Below are 20508 nucleotides of genomic sequence, written 5' to 3'. Positions count from 1 at the left end.
GGGGGCATAGAGCGTCTTCTAGTTCTTCAAGCAACTATTGGGACAACAGCTTCTGTAAAAACCTGGGGGCTTTGAAAATTTGCAACATCAACAAGCTGCATGAGCAGAATCCTGAAAGTATTGGGTTGCCTTTTTTGTCTTCAAGATGGGAGGGAGAAGCATTGGAAAACAGAGGGAATGGATGCAGAGCTTTATGTCTAATCTGCAGGAATTTGGTATAATTGTCAGCCAGTAAATGTGGGCACCGTAGAAACTAGGATCCCTCTTTTCTCTTGATTTTATAGTTCTAGCATTCTCCTTCTTTCTAGGCATATATAGTATCGTCCTTTGTTCCAGATTACTGTTCCATCAACATTGTTTGTTCCAGCTAGCGCAGCTCTCTGGACTCTTGTCTTTCCCCTTACCTGTGTCTGAATCCTTTTTATCTGGAGATGCCTGCGGTTGAACCTAGAGGTTTCTGCATATAAGGCATCTGCCACTAAACTGTTCTATGAAGATCTCTGCTTCAGTAAACAACCAGAAGCCTAACTTCTCCATTGTCTTCTCTCTTAGTATGCTTGTCTGGCTTTTGTTATTGCAAGTCTAGGGCAATGCTTCTTAGGCTTTCTGATGTGGGATACTGGCAGTCCCCCCTCATCCCTTTTAATATGCCAGGACCAGTACATATTTGTGTCCACTGGCTGCAATTCTTGCTTGCTTGCTTAGAAACTTTTCACAGATTGGCAGCATGCCCTCCAAGTGTCCCAACCTGGCAGGGACAGTTCTGAATAATCCTTTGTCTTCCAACTTTTTCAACTGCTTTTGAAATGTCCTAGTTTCTCTCTTCTACTGCCATCTCCCCCTCTCCCCCCAGTCTTCAGTTTACTTCAATTGCCACAACTGAGTTGAAGGTGCAAATGTAGGAGGGGTGAGCAGGGGGTGAGATCTTACCCTACTCAATAGGCTCTGGCAGAAACAAACTGCTGCAGCCTCTCCTAGTTTGTGCGTTCTTTCTTTTGACGTCATCATATTGTCATGTTACTTGGCCATATGTGTCCTAGTTTTCATCTGTGAAATGTGGGAGGGAATGTAATCTACCTTTTGCCCGTCTCAGTGTAAGGAATAAGGATTTGTTAAAATCTTGTGGTTGGTGACATTTTGGTCAACCTATCCATTCTTGGCATACCAGACAGAAAACTAAGCATCACATGTTTCCTATCCACATTGTATTTTCCACAGTTTCTGCAATGTCTATGCAGAAAAATTGTATTTTCCCTTTCTGTAGGCAAGCACACATGCAGAAAACACAAAGTCAGGCTGACAAATTAAAAGGATCCAGATGGTCCATTCAGTGCCACTACTTTTTAGTATTACTTGTATCATACTTTTTGTATATTATGCAGTTATAAAAATGTACACAAATCTGTCTGAAAAATGAACAGTCTTTCTGACAATGACAAAAAAGTCTCACCATGTTGTGGCAAGATTTATATTTATTTTGCATTTTTACATTGATTGTGTGAACCAAATCAGGATTTCAGCCTCTAGTAGTGAACAAAGAGTGTTGTGAAGAATGTGAAACTAGGCAGGTGATGAATTAGTAAGGACAAGCCTCCATTTAAGAAGTATTTCCCTGTAAAGGCAGAAACTTTTAGAGCAGGGATGGGCAACTGCCCAAGAGGGCAGTTCTCCCAACTCTATGATTCTATTGTTCTATAAGTGTGTTATTTCTATTGCTAATTTTCTTTTCTTTGTGGTTCCTCCCCTTTCAGGTGAGCCATGATTCCAGTCACAGAATTACGTTACTTTGCTGATACCCAGCCAGCCTACCGCATCTTGAAGCCCTGGTGGGATGTCTTTACGGATTACATTTCTATAGTGATGCTGATGATTGCGGTGTTTGGAGGGACGCTGCAAGTCACCCAGGACAAAATGATTTGCTTGCCTTGCAAATGGGTTACCAAAGATGCTTGCAATGACTCCTCTAGAGACTGGACACCAGCAAACCTGGACACAAGTTATTATAACTCTTCTCTAGCCCCATCTGCGGACACGGGACCAACAGGGATCAAATATGAACTTGACAGGCACCAGTATAATTATGTGGATGCTGTGTGCTATGAGAACCGCCTTCACTGGTTTGCCAAGTATTTCCCTTACCTGGTGCTGTTACACACTCTGATCTTCTTGGCTTGCAGTAACTTCTGGTTTAAGTTCCCAAGGACCAGCTCCAAACTGGAGCATTTTGTCTCCATTCTGCTGAAGTGTTTTGACTCTCCTTGGACCACAAGGGCCCTCTCTGAGACAGTGGTGGAGGAGAGTGATCCCAAGCCAACCTTTGGGAAAATGAACGGTTCCATGGACAAGAAAGCCTCTACTGTCAGTGAAGATGTAGAAGCCACTGCTCCAATGCTGCAGAGGACAAAGTCTCGGATTGAGCAAGGAATTGTTGACCGGACAGAAAATGGTGTCTTGGACAAGAAGGAAGGAGAGCAAGCCAAGGCCCTTTTTGAAAAGGTCAAAAAATTCCGGACACATGTTGAGGAAGGGGACATAGTCTATCGTCTCTACATGAGGCAGACCATCATCAAGGTGATCAAGTTTATCCTCATCATTTGCTACACTGTGTACTACGTCAATAATATCACCTTTGATATTGATTGCAAAGTGGATATTGAGAGCTTGACTGGCTACCGCATGTATCGCTGTGCTCACCCTCTGGCCACCCTCTTCAAAATCCTGGCTTCTTTCTACATCAGCCTGGTGATTTTCTATGGCCTTATCTGCATGTACACGCTCTGGTGGATGCTCCGGCGGTCACTCAAAAAGTACTCCTTTGAGTCCATTCGGGAAGAGAGCAGCTACAGTGACATCCCTGATGTCAAAAATGACTTTGCCTTCATGCTACATCTCATCGACCAGTATGACCCCCTCTATTCAAAGCGTTTTGCCGTCTTCCTCTCTGAAGTGAGTGAGAACAAACTCAGGCAGCTGAACCTCAACAATGAGTGGACCCTGGAAAAATTGCGCCAGAGGATCACAAAGAACTCCCAGGATAAGTTGGAGCTTCACCTCTTCATGCTCAGCGGCATCCCAGATACAGTCTTTGACCTTATTGAGCTGGAGGTTTTGAAGCTAGAACTCATTCCTGATGTCACCATCCCTCCAAGCATTGCTCAGCTCACCAGCCTCAAGGAGTTGTGGCTGTACCATACGGCAGCCAAAATAGAGGCCCCAGCCCTTGCCTTCTTGAGAGAAAACCTGAAATCTTTGCACATCAAGTTCACAGACATCAAGGAGATCCCACTGTGGATCTACAGCTTAAAGACTCTGGAAGAACTCCATCTGACGGGGAACCTGAGTGCTGAAAATAACCGGTACATTGTAATTGATGGGCTGAGGGAACTGAAGAGGCTCAAAGTGCTAAGGCTGAAGAGCAATCTCACCAAGCTGCCCCAGGTTGTGACTGATGTTGGTGTCCATCTTCAGAAGCTCTCAATCAACAATGAGGGCACCAAGCTCATTGTCCTGAACAGTCTGAAGAAGATGGTCAATCTGACAGAACTAGAGCTGATCCGCTGTGACCTGGAACGCATCCCACACTCTATCTTCAGCCTTCACAACCTTCAAGAGATCGACCTCAAAGACAATAATCTCAAGACCATTGAAGAGATCATCAGCTTCCAGCACCTTCACCGTCTCACTTGCCTTAAGCTCTGGTACAACCATATTGCCTATATTCCCATGCAGATCGGCAACCTCACCAACCTAGAACGCCTTTACCTTAACCGCAACAAGATCGAGAAGATCCCCACCCAACTCTTCTATTGTCGAAAGCTTCGGTATTTAGATCTCAGCCACAACCTCCTGATTTCTATACCAGCGGACATTGGGATGTTGCAAAATCTACAAAACCTAGCTGTGACGGCCAACAGGGTAAGAAAAGTTGGGGTGAGGGGTAGCCAGAAGCCACTTGAGTTGGATGTTGTTTCTTTTCTTTATGTCTGCCTTAACTAGGGTCAGGAGGAGTCTTCCAAAAGCGTATAGAAAAACGAGAATATATAGTTTGACATTCAGAAATATGAAGCCTCCCAGCACTTTTAATAGTTGCTTGTTGCCAAAATGGCACCTATTGCTTCCTTTTGTGGCACTCTTCTAGTCCCAGACTTTGTATCATCACTGCTCTTGCTCTTTGAATTGCATGGAAGTGAAGGGCACAAAATAGCTTAGAGTAGCTGATACTAGAAATAACAAAGTTAGTGACAGCTGGGCAGGGATTTCTTTCTAGCTGCTAGCAACAAATAAATAAATCATGTGAAGACAAAATATTGTTGGATGACTAGAGCTTGAGTTGTGGAGGAGAAACCTAAAAGTGGGTTCTCCAGGTCCAGGCAAGACCCTTAAGTGGTGGGGGGATCAGCTAGTACATCGGTTTGGGACCCAGAGAACCAAGGAGGTGCCCATGAATTTCTGATGGCCCCCTCCCTCAAAAAAAGCAACAACATCTCACAGCTTCCTTCCATTGCATTATTTTACAAAGGTTAGCAAACACGTAGCTCTTCAGGTATTTTCTTGGCTTTTTACTGGGACCTGTCTATTTTTCCTTGGAAAATAATGGATCATCTCACTCAGTGAAATCATCTGTATTCACTTATAACTTTGAATTCTGAAACTACATTACATGCCCCCTGTTTGAGCACTAATCTTTTTTTGTGCTTAAAATACAAATGGGAGGAACAGCTAACTGCTACATGTGAGTATGACTGGGTCATTCTCCTCGGAGTGGGGGGTTACCTGATGCCACAAAAAGAAGAACCCAGGCTAATCTAACAGAAGAATACTTCTCTTCGAGTGCTGATGTGTGCAGATACTGAAAGGGGCATTTGGTTTTCTGTGGAATGACTCACAGCCCTTATTAGCAACTTTTGCAAATGCTGCATAAATCCTGTGCTGGAAGGACATCCAAAAATAATATTGGGGAATGTCTTTCTCACACAAGTTAGTGTTCACCTAGAACAAGGATGAGGAAAGTGTAGTCTGTATGCAGCCCCTAGACAACCACCGCTGCAACCCCTGAAGCCAGTCACCCTAAACTCTTCAGCAACCCTTCCCATTTGGGGGTGATTTTTACTTCAGAAATCACACCAAACTCTTTCTAAATTTGCAACACTATGGGGACAGCAACCTCCCCCCCCCCCAAAAAAAAAAACAACTCAGTAAACCATCTTTTTGATTGTTTCATGGCCAATTGGGTGACTGGAAGTCCCTTCTGGTCACCCTGTTAGACAGGGTGCAGCTGACACATTCTAGCAGTTATTTTGTGTTGGGCTGTGAAATGCTACTGTTTGGGATGACCATTTCTACAATTTCCTTGGTAGCTCGAGGATTCTGGGAGGAGTTGTCCAAAAAAGTAACTTTTTAAAAAAGCTCTGATAGTTGCATCAGCCAGCAATAAGTCATTTGCTTTGAGTTGGGCAGCACTGAACATGAAGCCTTTATCAGCCTGGTTGGGCTGGCATGAGTATGTGTTCCCTTGAATAACCATTGGGAACCCAGTTTCTCCTCCACACCACAATGATGTGGCAATGAGTTGGGTGATGTCTGACCACCATGATATCTCTTCTGTTTGGCTTTAGTTCTTAGAAATATTGTTCAAGCTCATCTACCTGATAATTCCACCTCTCTTTCACTATTTTACACTGGTGATACCAAGGAGCTATTACTCCCTGTGTGTTTCTTACACATTTTATTTGGTTACTGGGGCCTTATTCCTGGACTGATTTTAGAAGCAGTTTCTAAGGCATGGGTTTGATCCCAGGAGACATTCGAGGGCTACAGTCGTCCTGCACCCCTGCAAAACCTAAACTTTTTCTGTCCCCAAACAGCCTCTGGGGTGTGAGGGACATTTTCATTTGCTTTTACGCCTCTCCAGACCATTTTAGGCCCAGGATAGGGCTAACAACTGAAAGTGTACTGGCAAGGGTTTTCCCCAACTTTAAGGATTTCTGTCCTATACATTGAGTGGGCAATTGTGGAAGGATATGAGGGTGTATTAGCCCTCAGGAGATCTTGGATGGTTGCTGCTCTCACTGCATCCATTCTTGCATAATAATAATAATAATAATAATAATAATAATAATACTATTATCAAATTTTTTGACACCAAATGCCCTCTAGGGGACATGAGGGGAAATTCCACTACTGTATACTTTTTGGGCTTTCCTGGGTCTAAAATGCCCCAGGAGAAACCTTTTAATAACCAGAAGTGAGAAGATGTGACTTCCTGTTCTTGTTTCAAAAAAGGCTTCTATGTTGACTCACAGGCCACAAAAAATGACCCTGGTGGGGCTGCATAAGGCCATTTGGACTCACTTTGCCCACTCCTGCTGTACATTGTTAGTTACTTTAAAATTAATGTCCAGTTTTCCCTCAGGCAAGGAGTCATGCACCTTTTGTTCACCATCTCTGCCTCGCAAGGGATTTGTATGTTATGATCAGTGTCCAGAAAAAGATCTGAATTACCACTCTTGTTTATATCTTCAGTGGGAGGGCATCACTAACTCTTCTATCCCTGTATTACTTTGGTGGTGCAATCTGAGATCTTTTGCTCTTGGCACAAACTTATTCAATTAGTTTGTGAAGAGCTTCTACCAGTAACTATGTTAAGGTTGTCTTGTTGTTTGCCTTCAGGTTGTTTCTGACTTATAGCAACCCTAAGGCATCCATATCATGGTTTTGGGGTTTTTTTACAAGATTTGTTCAGAAGGGGTTTGCCTTTGCCTCCCTCTGCAGCTGAGAGATGGTGACTTACCCAAATTAGGTTTCCATGGTCGAGCAAAAATGTGAACCCTGGTCTCCAGAGTCATAGAACAACACTCAGACCACTATACCATGCTGAAGTTTCACCATGATCTTGGATATGTAGCCTGTTTGACTTCTAGGCTGTTCCTTTTACCCCCTTTTAAAAAAAGATGTCTAGCCTGATAGAGAAACCTAAAAGCTACCTGACTGTTTTGTGATGCTACCTGATTGTTTTGATCTGAGTTAGGGTATGAGGCTGCTAGTGAAATTTAGGAGTAACTCAACATGGTGACCTGCATTAAAAAGAACCACCAAGTAATGAGGCTATTTCTTTCTATTCCCCTGTATACCTCTTCATAATAAGGCTTACTTGAAGGAAGCTTCAAGTCTGTCTCTTGCATACAGTACTTATTTTTCTTAGAATAGCCTAAGAATAGTAGACACAGAGGTCAGTCCAGTAGAGATTACAAGGTTTGCTGGCACCAGCAGCTACCAGCCCTTTAAAGCTCTGAAATTCTGACTTTGAAGAACATCAAAATGCCAGAATTGTCTGATCGTCTGATAACCTTGTTACTGTTTAATTTTGTTCCTGAGGCAAATTTGGGAGAAGTGAGTTTGTCTTTATGTACTGCTTAAGCCTCTGGCTGTTCTGTTCCATTAAACTCCTTTTTCTTCTTCTTCTCCCATCTGATCTGGGTATTGTCTGAAGGAAATCCCAGCTGTGGTCTTTTCCAATTCTATGATTCTAGCTGGTTTCTGGTTCCAAGGTGTCTTTGAATGTAACCTGTTTTGGTAACTTTGCACTTTCCTAAGCTTTGCCTGGAGATAGATGCTCCAGGATATGATATCTGGAAACCTGGTGTCATGTTCCTAAGAATAAGTTGTTCTTCAACTCTGTTAAGTTTCAGAATGCTTTTGTGATACCCACAGGCCCCTTTCTTCTCCAAGGGGAGGAAGAGAGAGGCTGGTGGATACTGGGAGTTGCAGTTGAAACCCACCCACCCCATCAGTGTTTTCAAACTCTGCTCTGAATACAGTTTGCCAGGGTGCAAGATCACTTGATGACCGCTCTTTAAGACTACCAACCATGCAGATGGTAGTCAACTTAAATTTGCAAACTCTAACGCTCATTGACCATGCTGGCTGGTGGGTTCTGGGAGTGATAGTTGAAAAACCCACCAATGTTTTCAGACTCTGTACTGAATAGGTTGCGGGGGTGCAACATCACTTGATAACCCCTCTGTATGTCCCAGTTTTACCCTAAAGGCTATCACAGGTAGCTGTTATGGCCACGGTGGGAAAACAAAACATTAAGCAGAACTCTTTTTATGTCCAATCAAGTAATTTTCCCTCTTTCTTTGGCAGGATAACAAGCTCTTAAAACCAGTCATTTAACTCTTCCCTTGATTCTCAGAGCTGGCCTTTAGGAAACAACATTGCTGCTTTAATTAGAAATTGCTCTCAGTGACCAAATGTTCCCAGGAAAACAAAGCATCGTAGAAAACAGGAAACCTTGTGGGGGCGGACAGGGAGGAGAGCAAGTGAACCAAGGCGAAGGGAAGATGGAACTTCTCCCACTGCAGATAGATGCCTGCCTCTTTCAGTCACATCCTGGTTGTCATAGAGCTAATGAGATCAGTTTTTCATCATTTCCAAGGAAGCAAAACAGACGCTGTGATAGATGAAGGTATCACCCTTGCTTTGCAGCTCTTAGTGGTCAACAGTTTCACACTCTCCAGCAAGTCACAGATGAAAACCAGGACATAAGTAATAGTGCCACTCTATTCTGCTTTGCTCAGGCCCCACCTGGAATAATGTGTCCAGTTCTGGGCACCTCAATTCAAAAAGGGTGTTGGACTGGATGGCCCTTGTGGTCTTTTCCAACTCTATGATTCTATGTGTGGCCAAGCAACATTGTCAAGATGGCAAAGGTTATTAATGAGAAAGAATGTACAAGCTAGGAGAGGCTGCAGCAGTTTGCTTTTGCCTGAGCCAACAGAGAAAGGCAAGATTGTGTCCCTTAAGCTCCTCTCCCCACTACTGAGTTAACCTAGTATGAACTCCTTTGGCACTTTTAAAATCAGTTTGCAGCAATTGATAAAAGATCAGGACAAAGGGGGGAGATGAGAGAGGCAGGGAGCTTTAAAAGCAGCTGAAAAAATGAGATGACAGAGGATTAATTCGGAGTGCCCTGCCAAATTAGGATACTTTGAAAATATATGATTTCAGAGCCTGAAAATTTGTGTGTATTTTTTTAACTGTTACTCCCAGAAATCTGTAGCCAGCACTGTACAGATAGATCTCTAGGCTATTTCCAGAGAGATTAAAACACAATGCTGCATTCTGCAACAGAGAAAACGAATAAACAGTTCTACGAACTATATACAATTAAACAACAATTAAAAACACACACATACACAACCTTACATTCTCCTTACCCATCCCTCAGGCATAGTCTGGTTGCAAAATTCTAATTGTGCAAACGTTCTGACATGTCCTTGCAAGTATTAGGGGAGGATGGCATGGAGTTAGTATTGATGACTTTTTTTGTACAGAGACTTTCCCAAAGAGTCACAGGAGATGACAAAGACATATGTGTGATCCTGAAGACTACTATATTATTGTGGCAAAAGATTTTATAAACTAGATTTGCTATTTCTCAGATAAATTAAGTCACTCTTCCTCCTCCCTTCGACGTACGGAGACTCTAAAGTGAAGTTATCACATGATTTCCTTGGCAAGACTTATTAAGAGGGGTTTTATCACTGCCTTTCTCTGAGGCTGAGAGAGTATGATTTGCTCATGGTCACCTGATGGGTTTCAACAGCTAAGCAGGAATGTGAGCACTATTTTTCTGAAGTCCTAGAGCAGCACTCAAAACGCTTCTGGTTCTACATTTGTGGATTTGACTTTTGCAGATTTGATTATTTGCAATTTTGATTAATATGTCCTTTCTAGGAATCTTTAGTTCCTCCAGCGCAGCTCTGCCAGACGTTGACCATAAAGTTTTGCTGGAGAACCTAGGAGCTCCTTGAGAAAACACTTCTCTAGGCATTTGTAGGTTGTCCAGCATGATTCTATCATCAACTTCTGGCAGATGTTGTCCATAGAGTTGCACTGGAGGACCTGGAGATTCCTAGAGAGATATTCCAATAGGTAAATAGAATGTTGTTTTTTTATTAGTGTTTTTTCCACATTCATGGGGTCCTTCACCCTTAACCCCAGCAAATGTGGAGGGACCACTGTATTAAACAGTGTAGGTAGGGTCCAAACTCCTGACATCTATTTAAAAGGTGAATTGCTTTCCTCAGTGGCTCCCAGAAGAGATAATTCACCCTTTTTGGATAGAGAGACAGAAGCTTAGGGAATAGTTCGTGTAGTTTCAGGGTTTCCTTTGCCCTCTTCTGGTTTAGTGGAAGGCACTAAATATCGATTCCTTCTAGGTAAGCTCAAGCAGCATATTTAAAATATATATATTTAAATGGCTGTAATAAGATGACTGTCAGAAAACTATGGCAAAGTATGGGTGCTTCATTTAAACAAGCTGGAGTGGTTTCAGAGAAGAGCAACCAGGATAATAAGAGGCAAGGAGAACAAAACCTATGAGGAGAGGTTGAAGGAACTGGGCTTGTTCAGCTTTAAAGAGTGCATTATTGTACTCTTTAAATACCTCAAGGGTTGCCTCAGAGAGGAAGGGGCAGACCTATTCTGCTGACCAGGGCCCATGGTTTTAAGTTGCAGGAGGATAGAGTTCGATTGAACATAAGAAGGAATTTGTTGGTAAAAGTGCTTTGATAATGGAACCAATTGCATAGGGAGGTGGTGAGGTCTCCTTCTGTTGACATCTTCAGAAGGAGGCAGGACAGCTACCTGCTGGGATGCTCTAGCTGGAAGTCCTCCACTAGCAGGAGGTTGGACTTGATGATGTTTCAGGATCCTTCCAACTCCATGATTCTGTGAGTCTTCTCATAGAGAAGGTTTATCTATGCCGCCTGCCTTTTCCCCTTTTACATTTGTGCCATGCCTTATGAGGAGAGACTTAGGGAGCTGGTTATGTTCAGCCTGGGGAAAATATTATTAAGAGGTGATATGATAGTCCTTTTTAAGTATTTGAAGGGGTGTCATACTGAGGATGGAGCAAGCTTGTTTTCTGCTGCTCCAGATAATAGGTCTCATGAATTCAAACTACAGGAAAAGAGAGTCCACTTAAACATTAGGAGGAACTTCCTGACAGTGATAGCTGTTTGACAGTGGAAGAATCTGCCTCAGAGAGTGATGGGGTCTCCTTCTTTGGAAGTTTTAAAACAGAGGCTAGATGGCCGTCTTTCAGGGCTGGCAGTGGGTTGGACTGTATGGCCCTTGGGATCTCTTCCATTTCTGTGATTCAACCTAACTCTTGAATTCTTCTCCTCTTCCTCCCCCCAACTTTTTCTGCTTCCAGATTGAAAGCCTCCCCGCGGAGCTCTTTCAGTGCAGGAAACTTCGGACGTTGCACCTGGGCAACAACGTGTTGCAGTCCTTGCCTTCCCGGGTGGGCGAGCTGACAAACCTCTCTCAGATTGAACTGCGGGGCAACCGCTTGGAGTGCCTGCCGGTGGAGCTGGGAGACTGTCCATTGTTGAAGCGCAGCGGGCTGGTGGTGGAGGAAGACCTTTTCAACACATTGCCCCTGGAGGTTAAAGAACGGCTGTGGAGAGCTGACAAGGAACAAGCTTGAGATACATGTGCACACAGAGTCACACCCTGGGAAAGGGGGAAAGGGAGGAGAAGGCAGTACTCCTGACCAGATCACTGGGGAAATTCAAGCTGCCATTCTCCTTCTCAGTTCTCCCCCTGCTGCTCTGAAAACCTCCCGTCTTGAAACCTGGCTCACCACACAGACACACCCCTCTCTGCCCAGGAAACTTTCAGAAGCAGGTGGGAATGAGGCTGTTTTGTTCCTTCAAAATGAAGGACCCTTTGGCTGGGAGGTGGTGGCCCTTCCAGGCTGGGTGAGGACTAGTCTGCAGTCTGCAGGACAGGAAGCTGGACACTGGCGTAATGGGGCAGAAACAAGTGGCAAGTTCTAAGATCTGTTGCACAGCTCGAGCTCCAGATCAAAAGGAACAGTAAGGATAAAGCGAGGGGAAGACTTATCTTTTCTAAGGCTGACTGCGGCCGTATTATCTCCGCTGTGGCTCCTACTGGGAACCAAACGTCTTCACCTCTGCACCATCCAGCCCTTCAGCCTGCCAACCCAACCATACATGTTGACACTAACTTTGCTGCATAGCAATGTACTGTACCTTTTGGTTGAACATTTAGGATGCTGCTACAGGAATTAAGAGACAATCTCTCTCTCTCTCTCTCTCTCTCTTCATTTTGAAAATACATTTTAAAAATGAAATCTGTCATCTTACCTTAGATCACTGTATACCAAATTGATTTTTTAAACCTCAGTTCATGTTTCTTCTTTTTTTGTTCGCTCCCACCTAATGGTTCAGAAATAAGGAACTGTTCCATCTCCCAATTTGCATCCCTTAGTTCAGTTGCATCAGCTATGAGGATTAGGATGAAATTGCAATTGTAGCATCTCCCAGGATTAGTTGGACTAAGGTTTTCTTTTGTTTTCTTTTGTTTTGTTTTAAATAATGTCCTTGAAATCTTGTGTCTGAGCGAGGATGCTGTTCAGAAAAGGTTTTTTCAAGACCAATTGGTAATAATTTACCTGGATGTGTTAATTTTTGAAATTACTTTCTAATTCATTAAAACTTAATTGCTTTTTAACTCTCTCATTCCTCATAGCAGTCGGGAGTATTTGAAACAAAGCAGTCTGTTAAAAGTATCCCTTTTGCTTAGCAATATGGATGATGTTGGTTAAACACTAAAAACAAACATGTAGAGCTTTCTTCAGCATTTCTTGTACAACAAAAAAATAGCAGCTGGACTGGATCATACATATGCCCCCAATGGTTTCTTTGCGGTTTATGGGGAAGACAAGTCTTTGCCTCCATTATCAAAATTGTAGCATTGGCTGGTTTCTGTCTCTTTCATACCTCTTGAATTCTTTCTTCAGTGTTAAAGGAAAGGTATAAAATACCTTCCAGGCATTATCTTGGTAGTGGTGGAGCTTGTTTTTCATTTCCCATTTCCATGCTAGGAAATTTGCAAAGCAGAATATGGGGGTATTTAAGCGAAGTCTATGCAAGGAAGTGAGGAACCCTTACTGAAACAAATAGGAGTTTGCACTACAATTTAATCCACTTGTCCACTGGAAGTTGAATGTTTTATTTTTTAAATGGCTGTCGACTTGTAACAAATCGTCAGGTCTTAGCATAATTCTCCATCTAGAAACCAGTCTGTTAAATAAAAGAGGAGTTCCATGATCTGGTTCCCTTGAGAATGAAGTGAGGCATTTTGTGTCGGAGGGAGAGCAGGCGCCATCTAAGTCAAACAGCTTTTGCTTTCTGCTGAACTTGCCAGGAAGGTGTTGGCTTTGCCAAATCTACGTGCATATATTTGAAAAGAACACACACACACTATCACTCTCTCACTCCTCTTGTTTTACCTTTAGATGTTTATGACAGTAAAGAGGATTTTAAAAAGCCACTGCTCGCTTTCCTTTCTTCCGTGTCTGATGTAATCGGAGAAAGACCCGCACGCACTAGCGAAGCTGACAAAACCATGTGAAAATCAATGTTAACCCGACTCTGGTATTGTCGATGTTTAAATAAAGCTTCATGGAAATCCTTGGAACATCTGGGCTCTCCTTTAACAAAGAAAGGAAGAAAAAACTTCTGTGGTGCTGGAAATGGATGTTGTTCTAGGCCACCCCAAGAATTATTTTGGTACTGAACGCTAGCATGTACTATTACTACAAGATACGCTTTGTTGGTGGTAAATGATGAGCAGAGCCTAACATTATACAGATTGTAGAGGAACTTGATGATGGAGCCCAACTTCCCCTCATAACCAGTGCTAGAACTGGGCCTGCGAACTCTACCCAGACTATTTCCACCTGACGGTCAAATTATTATTTCATCATCATCATCATCATCATCATCATCATCATTATTATTATTATTATTATTAACCTTTATTTAGAAAGCGCTGTAAATTGACACAGCGCTGTACATACAATATTTTTAATTAGACGGTTCCCTGCCCTCAGGCTTACAATCTAAAAAGACATAGCTATATGGGGCACTTGGGTCGGGGTGCATCCCTCTCCCACCCTGAGGCTGATGGAAGATTAAGTCCCAAAGGTTTTATAGTACAGAATAAATAAAAGCAAAATGCACAAGTGTGACCCATCTTCTCCGCAACAACTATGGGAACTCTGCAAGCAAGTTAGCATCAGAGGAAAATTCACTCCCTTAGTCCATTCTCAGCTTTCATATACTTTCCCAGCCTCAAACTGCTAAACAAAAACAGAACTCCACATCTGGAAAAAAATAAAATTGCCCTCAAACCTCCTTTAAGGGGCCTGGATGACAATGCTTGCTCCCCATAGTCAATGTAGGCCCATGGAAGGCTTCTTTTTTAAAAAGCAAAAATGAACCTGAAATGACTTCCATTCCCTTCCTATTGTTAATGCCCTCTTCTAATCTAAAATTGCCCATGGCAAAAATGTTCCCTATACCTCCTAAAGGCCATTTGAGGACAATTTTGCTTTTTGCCAGAGGTGTGTGCATGTGAGCCTCCAAGGTGGCTAATGCAGGCCCCTAGCCAAATCCATGATGCCCTTGCTTTGAGCATCAGAAGATCCTGCCTCACTGTTCTTAATGCATCATGCAGACCTCACGAGTTTCCCTTAACTGCTCTTTTGTAGCATCTTCAAAGCGGGACAAGGAGGTGTTGAATGTTTCTTTAGTAATCATTAAAGGGTTACTGTTAATTCAAAAATGCTAAAACTAGTATTGTTGTAGGACTTTATGAGGTGAACGACAAAAATAGGGGGGGGGGTACAAATATATCTTTAAGCCCATTCCAAGGATCACCACCATTCACTGCTGCAAATGAATGTCTTGAGTAAGAACCAATGTTACTTTCTGGACAGATTGCCAGTTAAATCTTGTCATGCCAGGAGCATTGGGTTGCACGGGGGCTTTGTGAGAAACTAAAACGACCTCCACTTTCATTTCCAGCAATGAGTCCAGATAGCATGATAGGAAATTTGCAAAGCAGAGTATGGGGATCTGTAAGTAGGATCTAGGGCGGGTATTTCCCACTGCAGAAGATGCCCTGGTATACTTGAGTGGTGGTGCCAAAGCTTTCCCGAAACAGCCTGTTCATTATCTGTTTTCAGTACTGGACATCGGTTTCAGCTGTGACCCCCCCTCTGCAAATAAATTTCTTGTGCTCCTGAACAGCTTCAGAGCATTCCTTCATTTCTACTAAATGCAAATCTGTACATATTTGAACTGCACCCTGAAATTCCAGGTGTGATTGTATAGCAATATGAAGGCAGCCATCCATAATTTTAAAAATCTGTCTGGGCTATTCCTATACTTCCAGCACACAGCAGACTAGAGCCTGAAACTTTTAGATTATGGGGCCATGATTTTTACCAGCCTTTGCCTGCAGCCCAGACTGCTGTTATAGGTACAGGCGCAAAGCTTAGTAAAAAATTGGCAACATGTGGAAAACAAGCACTTTCAACCAGATAAATGGCAAGTAGACCAGAAATACTAAACACAAGGACTCTAGCCAGCATGGTGTACTGGTTTGAATGCCGGATAATGGCTCTGTAGGCCAGGTTTCAAATCACTGTTCAGCTATTGACTTTCTGTATAAGCCTGGGCATGTCACACTCTTTCAGCCTCCTAGGAAAGCAATTACAAACCTGCTTTGAATACATCTGGAAAGGCTGTGTGATACAGTGTTTTGAGTCCTGGACTGGGACTTGAGAGACCAAGGTTCAAATCTCTGCTCAGCCATGGAAACCTGGGAGACCTTGGGCATGTCTCACTCTCTCAGCCTCAGAAGAAGGCAAACCCCCTCTGAATAAATCTTGCCAAGAAACCCCCTTGACAAGGTTGTCTTAGGGTCACCATAAGTCAAAATCAACTTGAAAGCACACAACAAGTCATCATTCTGGACCCTTATTTTCCAGCCATCCTTATTTCTGGGCTATCCAGATGATAATATGAATTCTTTTTGCATGCTAGGGAAATAAAAGACTAATCCATTACTCAATTGGGGGCCTCCTTTGGAGATGCATTACAGTAATTATTCTGAAAGTCTGCATTGACAGCGGCTCGACTTGAAATAGCTTAATCTGAGCACTGGATGTTCCTTTGGTTTTGCTTTTGCCCCGTCTTAAGGACAAAACATTGAGAAGAATTGGCATGACACACTGTCCTTCTGAAGTACTAGAGAATAAACACCTTCCCAAATTCCTTATAACAATAAACACCATCAGCTACTTTGGGGAAGTACCTGGTGTCTGAGAATACATCCAAAAGGTCTAGTTTAGGGGCTGGATGGATTTATCTTATTTAAACATATTTTGTCCAAGAAACATAGCATGCAAGACAAAAATAACACCATCAGCAGCAAGGGAAAAAAGGAAACTGTCATGTAAATAGTGTTAAGATTAAATTTAACTCTTTTCTTATTCCCAGGAAAACAATTCAGTTCCTGAACTTGCTGTCTGGGGCATCGATGACATGCCAGAGCCGAGGAGAGCAGCGTGGTTGGCATTGTTCTGGAGGAGACGTGTATTTTATTTTGTTGGTGGCCTGTGAAGGATCATACTGGTGAGTTGACAACTGTTTTATTCATGCAAATAACTACTTGGTTGGATGGTCTTGTACAGGAGATGGCAAAAGCAGCCCAGACACTGCATGTATGGGTTGCACACTGTCAAAATGCTTCCTAGTTTCTTTCTTTTTTGGGGGGTGGGGGTACACCATATCTAGAGCAACAATAACATTTTAAACCCAAGGTGGTCAAAATGCAGGCTGAGGTAACATGCCTTGTCATAATGAATGAAAGCAACCTACCCCCCCCCCCTCTCACACACACAGAGATGCACACAGACACCCCAGCATCACAATGTGATATGTCACGTGAGGTCACAATACAGCCACTCATGTAAAAGCCCCCAAGTTCTGAGCCCACATTCATTCCCTGCTGGGATAGCAGATAGACAAGAAATGAGGCTCAGGACAGCCTCAATCAGGGTTTCATCATAAATTTGAAAATTCACTTCTGGAGGAAAAAAGAAGCTTAGAAATGTATCCATCTCCATTTTGAGATGAAGGAGAATCTGGCTTCAATTGGCTTTTAAACAAAATCTGACCAATCTTGTGAATAGCCAAATATGGAAGAAACCAAGAGACTTGCTCACTCTTCTATTCGCTTCAAACATTCCTTGTTTGAGGCAAACGCTGTTGGGCTTGTGTAGACCCAGGCTCCCAGGTAAGTACTCCTGGTGCCTTGCCTTCAGAGAGCAGACTCCTAGGTAAGTGTGCCCCTGCTTGGTTAAGTACCTTTTTGGACTACATCGCCCAGGATCCTCCATGCTGATGGGCTGGGTGATTCCGGCAGTTGTAGTCCAAAATGATGTACTTCCAGCCTTTAGTTGGATCCCATGCATATTTTTAGGTGAGCCCCATTGGGCTGAATTAAGCTAGGAGGGACGTTGCTTTGAGGTGAGTATGATCCTGGATGGCTGGCATTGCACTTGGCCGCCTCCAGACTGCATGGGATCCCTCCCTTTTCTGTCTGTGCTCCTCTGAAAGGCTAAGGCACCTCTCTACCTACTGAAGAGGGGCCTGGACTGGCTTGGAAGACCAGAAGGAAGGAAGAAAGGAAGGACTCAGCGAGCTCTCTTTCTACTGGACTCTTCTCTGGATTGTCTGAAGAACCAGCCTGCCCATCCTTTAACCTGGCAGTGCAGGCTTTATGAGCTGGTTGCCTGAATTGGAGCCGAGAAGGAATTTTCCCCTGTTGAGCCCAAATTGGCCCCGGGTCAAGACAGGTTTTTTGCCTTCTCTGCACTGCCTTCCTCCTGAGCTGCATCCCTTTGGCTTGTGGCTCAGGAGGAGTTAAAAGATGGGACTTCTCAGGCAGAAGAATGGACCTCATCATCCTAGATCAATAAAGTTGAAGGAAATGAATTATAGTCGTCTTTTTGTTATTCTTGCTTATGGGGACATTTTGTACAGTCTGTGCAGAGAATTTCATTTTGGGCCAAGTAGACTGATCTGGGGATTTTGGTTGCAATTCTAAGCAGACTGACTTGGAGTAGGTTATGTTGAACAGAGTTTGATTTATCGGGGGGATGTATGGGGAATAGAAGTACCTGTCCTATATGATGTTCACCCCTGGTGAAATACCATCCTTCAATGAATGTGTCATCAGAGAGGAACTGGAAAGCAAATGTACACTGAAGATTGTCTTGTCATTCTTACTCTTATGGGGACATTTTTCACAGTCTGTGCAGAGAAATTCATTTCAGACCAAGTAGGACTGAGCTGGGGAGTTTGGCTGTAGTTCTAAGCAGACTGACTTGGGAGTAAGTACTATTGAATTTTCATTGCATTAACATGCAGGGCACAGAGGTTCTAGTGCCACCAACCATTGGAACTTCAGTACAAAGGACACTTGAATAGAATGGCCCAAGAATGTTCTGCATTATTTGGTTTCAAGTCAGTTTGGACGATGGAACAAATAAGTTGTCACCAGCCATACAAGCTGTGGGATCGCAGCTGTTTTAGTCCAGAAAAGTAACTTTTCGAAGCTGTGTCCGAAGCTAGTGCTTATAGCATTGCCTTGGGCTCTATCATGTTTATTAACTAATTCTTTGAACAAGTTAGGATTCTGAACACTTGGTTTGTATCAACACTGCACAATAAAAATCTGCTCTACAGTGTCTGTTCCCACTTTTTAACACATTAATTTTGCAGTGTGTTTTGGACCACAATTTGTTATCAAGAAAGGGGTCTTAAATAGATAGATAGATAGATAGATAGATAGATAGATAGTCTGTCGGTGGAGGCAATACTTCATCACACTCTCCTACATTTAAAAAAATGAAAACCAGAACATGTGTAGCTAAAGAAATCAGAGTGTGGTCAATATAGCCGAAGTTATTAATGAAGAACAGACAAGCTAGGAATGGCTGCAGCAGTTTGCTTTTGACTGATCCCACTGGAAAGGACACGACTTTTCCCTGGTTCAATATTCTCTGCCCAAGAAAGAGGCCTGTGGCTTCACAAAAGACAAGACATGCTGATATTCTGGGAGGGGTTACCAAATCCCATGCCACATTTTTGTCACAAACCTTGTGCTTCAATTCTTATGTCCCCTGTACTCTTCAGAGTAGTTTTATCCCACCTGTAGTAGTATAGGAAGTCTATACAACTAAGAGCGGTCCTCTGTACATTTCAAAGGAATGTAAAATGACATTGCTCATTAAATGTAACTTTCCCCAGCTGTAACGAAGGGTCTAATTAGGGGAATTTTAATTAGCTCAATTAGCTGAAAGGGGGGGTGTTGCAAGGACCCAGCGAAACCGCTCCCCAGGCTGTATACTGAGGGATTGAATAATTCCTAAGAAAATGGAGCAGAGACTGGCCTTATTGATTAGGAACTAATTTTATTAAAAGGGGAATTCACACAGCAATACAGAAGCACACACACTCATTCAAGGCTAGGGAAATTGAGGGTGGAAATAGGGAATAGTCTGAGGCAATACGTACTCCAGAGTAGATCTTCTCCAGGAATTCAATGGAGCGATGATGGGAAAATGGGACCCAGTCTCTCGGAGCACGTGGGTGGGTGGGTTGGCGACAGTTTTGGAGTTAGATCAAAAATCAGACCGGCAAGGAGACGGTCTGCTTTCCAAAGAGCAAAATTAAGCTCTGGCTCTGGCAAGAGGCACATAATTGCTTGGGTGACACCAGAACAGAGGTGTCTGATGGTTTGGGTTGACTAATCTGGTGGGACAACAGTTGAGGAGAGGTGTTAAGTTGATCATTTGGAACAAACATTGCACCTTTTCCAGGTTATTTGGATTAAATGATAGTCTTATCTGGTTTGTTGATTGTGACTTCATTGGGGTGTGTTGTGTACATGGTCCCACGCCTTGGGGATAATGGCTGACTGTGGACCAGACTCCATTTGGAGCCATGTTGGATATAATTTATGTCCAAAATTTCAGAAAGGAGCACTGCTCGTAACACAGCCGTACTCGGAGTAATTAAATGAAATGACCACAGCAAGTTGCCTTATGAAAGCCAGTATGGCATTGATAGTGTTGGATTAGGATGCTGGGAGACTAAGGTTCAAATTTCCACTCGGCGATGGAAATTTAAGGTGCTAGTTCTTTGGAATGTGTTCCTTTTTTCTGGTAACCAAAGTGCTAACTGCATTACATCCCAACTGTAGTGAAATGAAAGATTTCACTCTTTTTTAGCAATGTTTATTGCATTTTTACTACCAGCACTTCCAGGAGACCAAAGTTTGCATCCCAGCTAACCTGAAGAAAGCTTTCCAAGAAAATCGTGTGATGAGGGTCACATAAATGGGACACAGCAACAAAAGTTGCCTTACATCTGATCAGATGGTTGGTCCACCTAAACCAGGATTTAATGCCCCCCAGTCATGTTAGACTACAACTCCCACCACCCCCAGTTAGTAGTGGCCCTTATCCAGGCCTTGTGGTTTTTTTTGGATCTGCTTCTTAATTTAGTCATTGGTTGTTTTTGCATACATTGAATCTTAGGCTGCCATTCTAGA

The 20508-nt window shown here is 43.1% G+C and overlaps 1 protein-coding gene across 8 annotated transcripts in view; it reads left to right on the top strand.

Annotated features, from left to right (window-relative positions):
* Positions 1 to 20508, top strand: part of LRRC8A (leucine rich repeat containing 8 VRAC subunit A) — a 46259-nt gene that overhangs the window by 25377 nt on the left and 374 nt on the right. For 5 of the 8 annotated variants that reach the window (XM_042478949.1, XM_042478948.1, XM_042478950.1 and 2 more), the window contains 2 exons: positions 1752 to 3915; positions 11222 to 13515. In XM_042478949.1, the coding sequence (XP_042334883.1) occupies positions 1759 to 3915; positions 11222 to 11497 (2433 nt within the window). In that variant the 5' untranslated portion in view covers positions 1752 to 1758 and the 3' untranslated portion in view covers positions 11498 to 13515. Of the gene's footprint in view, positions 1 to 1751; positions 3916 to 11221; positions 13516 to 16385; positions 17891 to 20508 lie in introns of those variants that run through there. The other 3 variants (XM_042478955.1, XM_042478954.1, XM_042478953.1) reach the window with 2 other exon arrangements.

The sequence above is a fragment of the Sceloporus undulatus genome, chromosome 7 (assembly GCF_019175285.1).
Source record: "Sceloporus undulatus isolate JIND9_A2432 ecotype Alabama chromosome 7, SceUnd_v1.1, whole genome shotgun sequence".
NCBI lineage: Eukaryota > Metazoa > Chordata > Lepidosauria > Squamata > Phrynosomatidae > Sceloporus > Sceloporus undulatus.
This window is presented reverse-complemented; position numbering and strand designations above follow the sequence as displayed.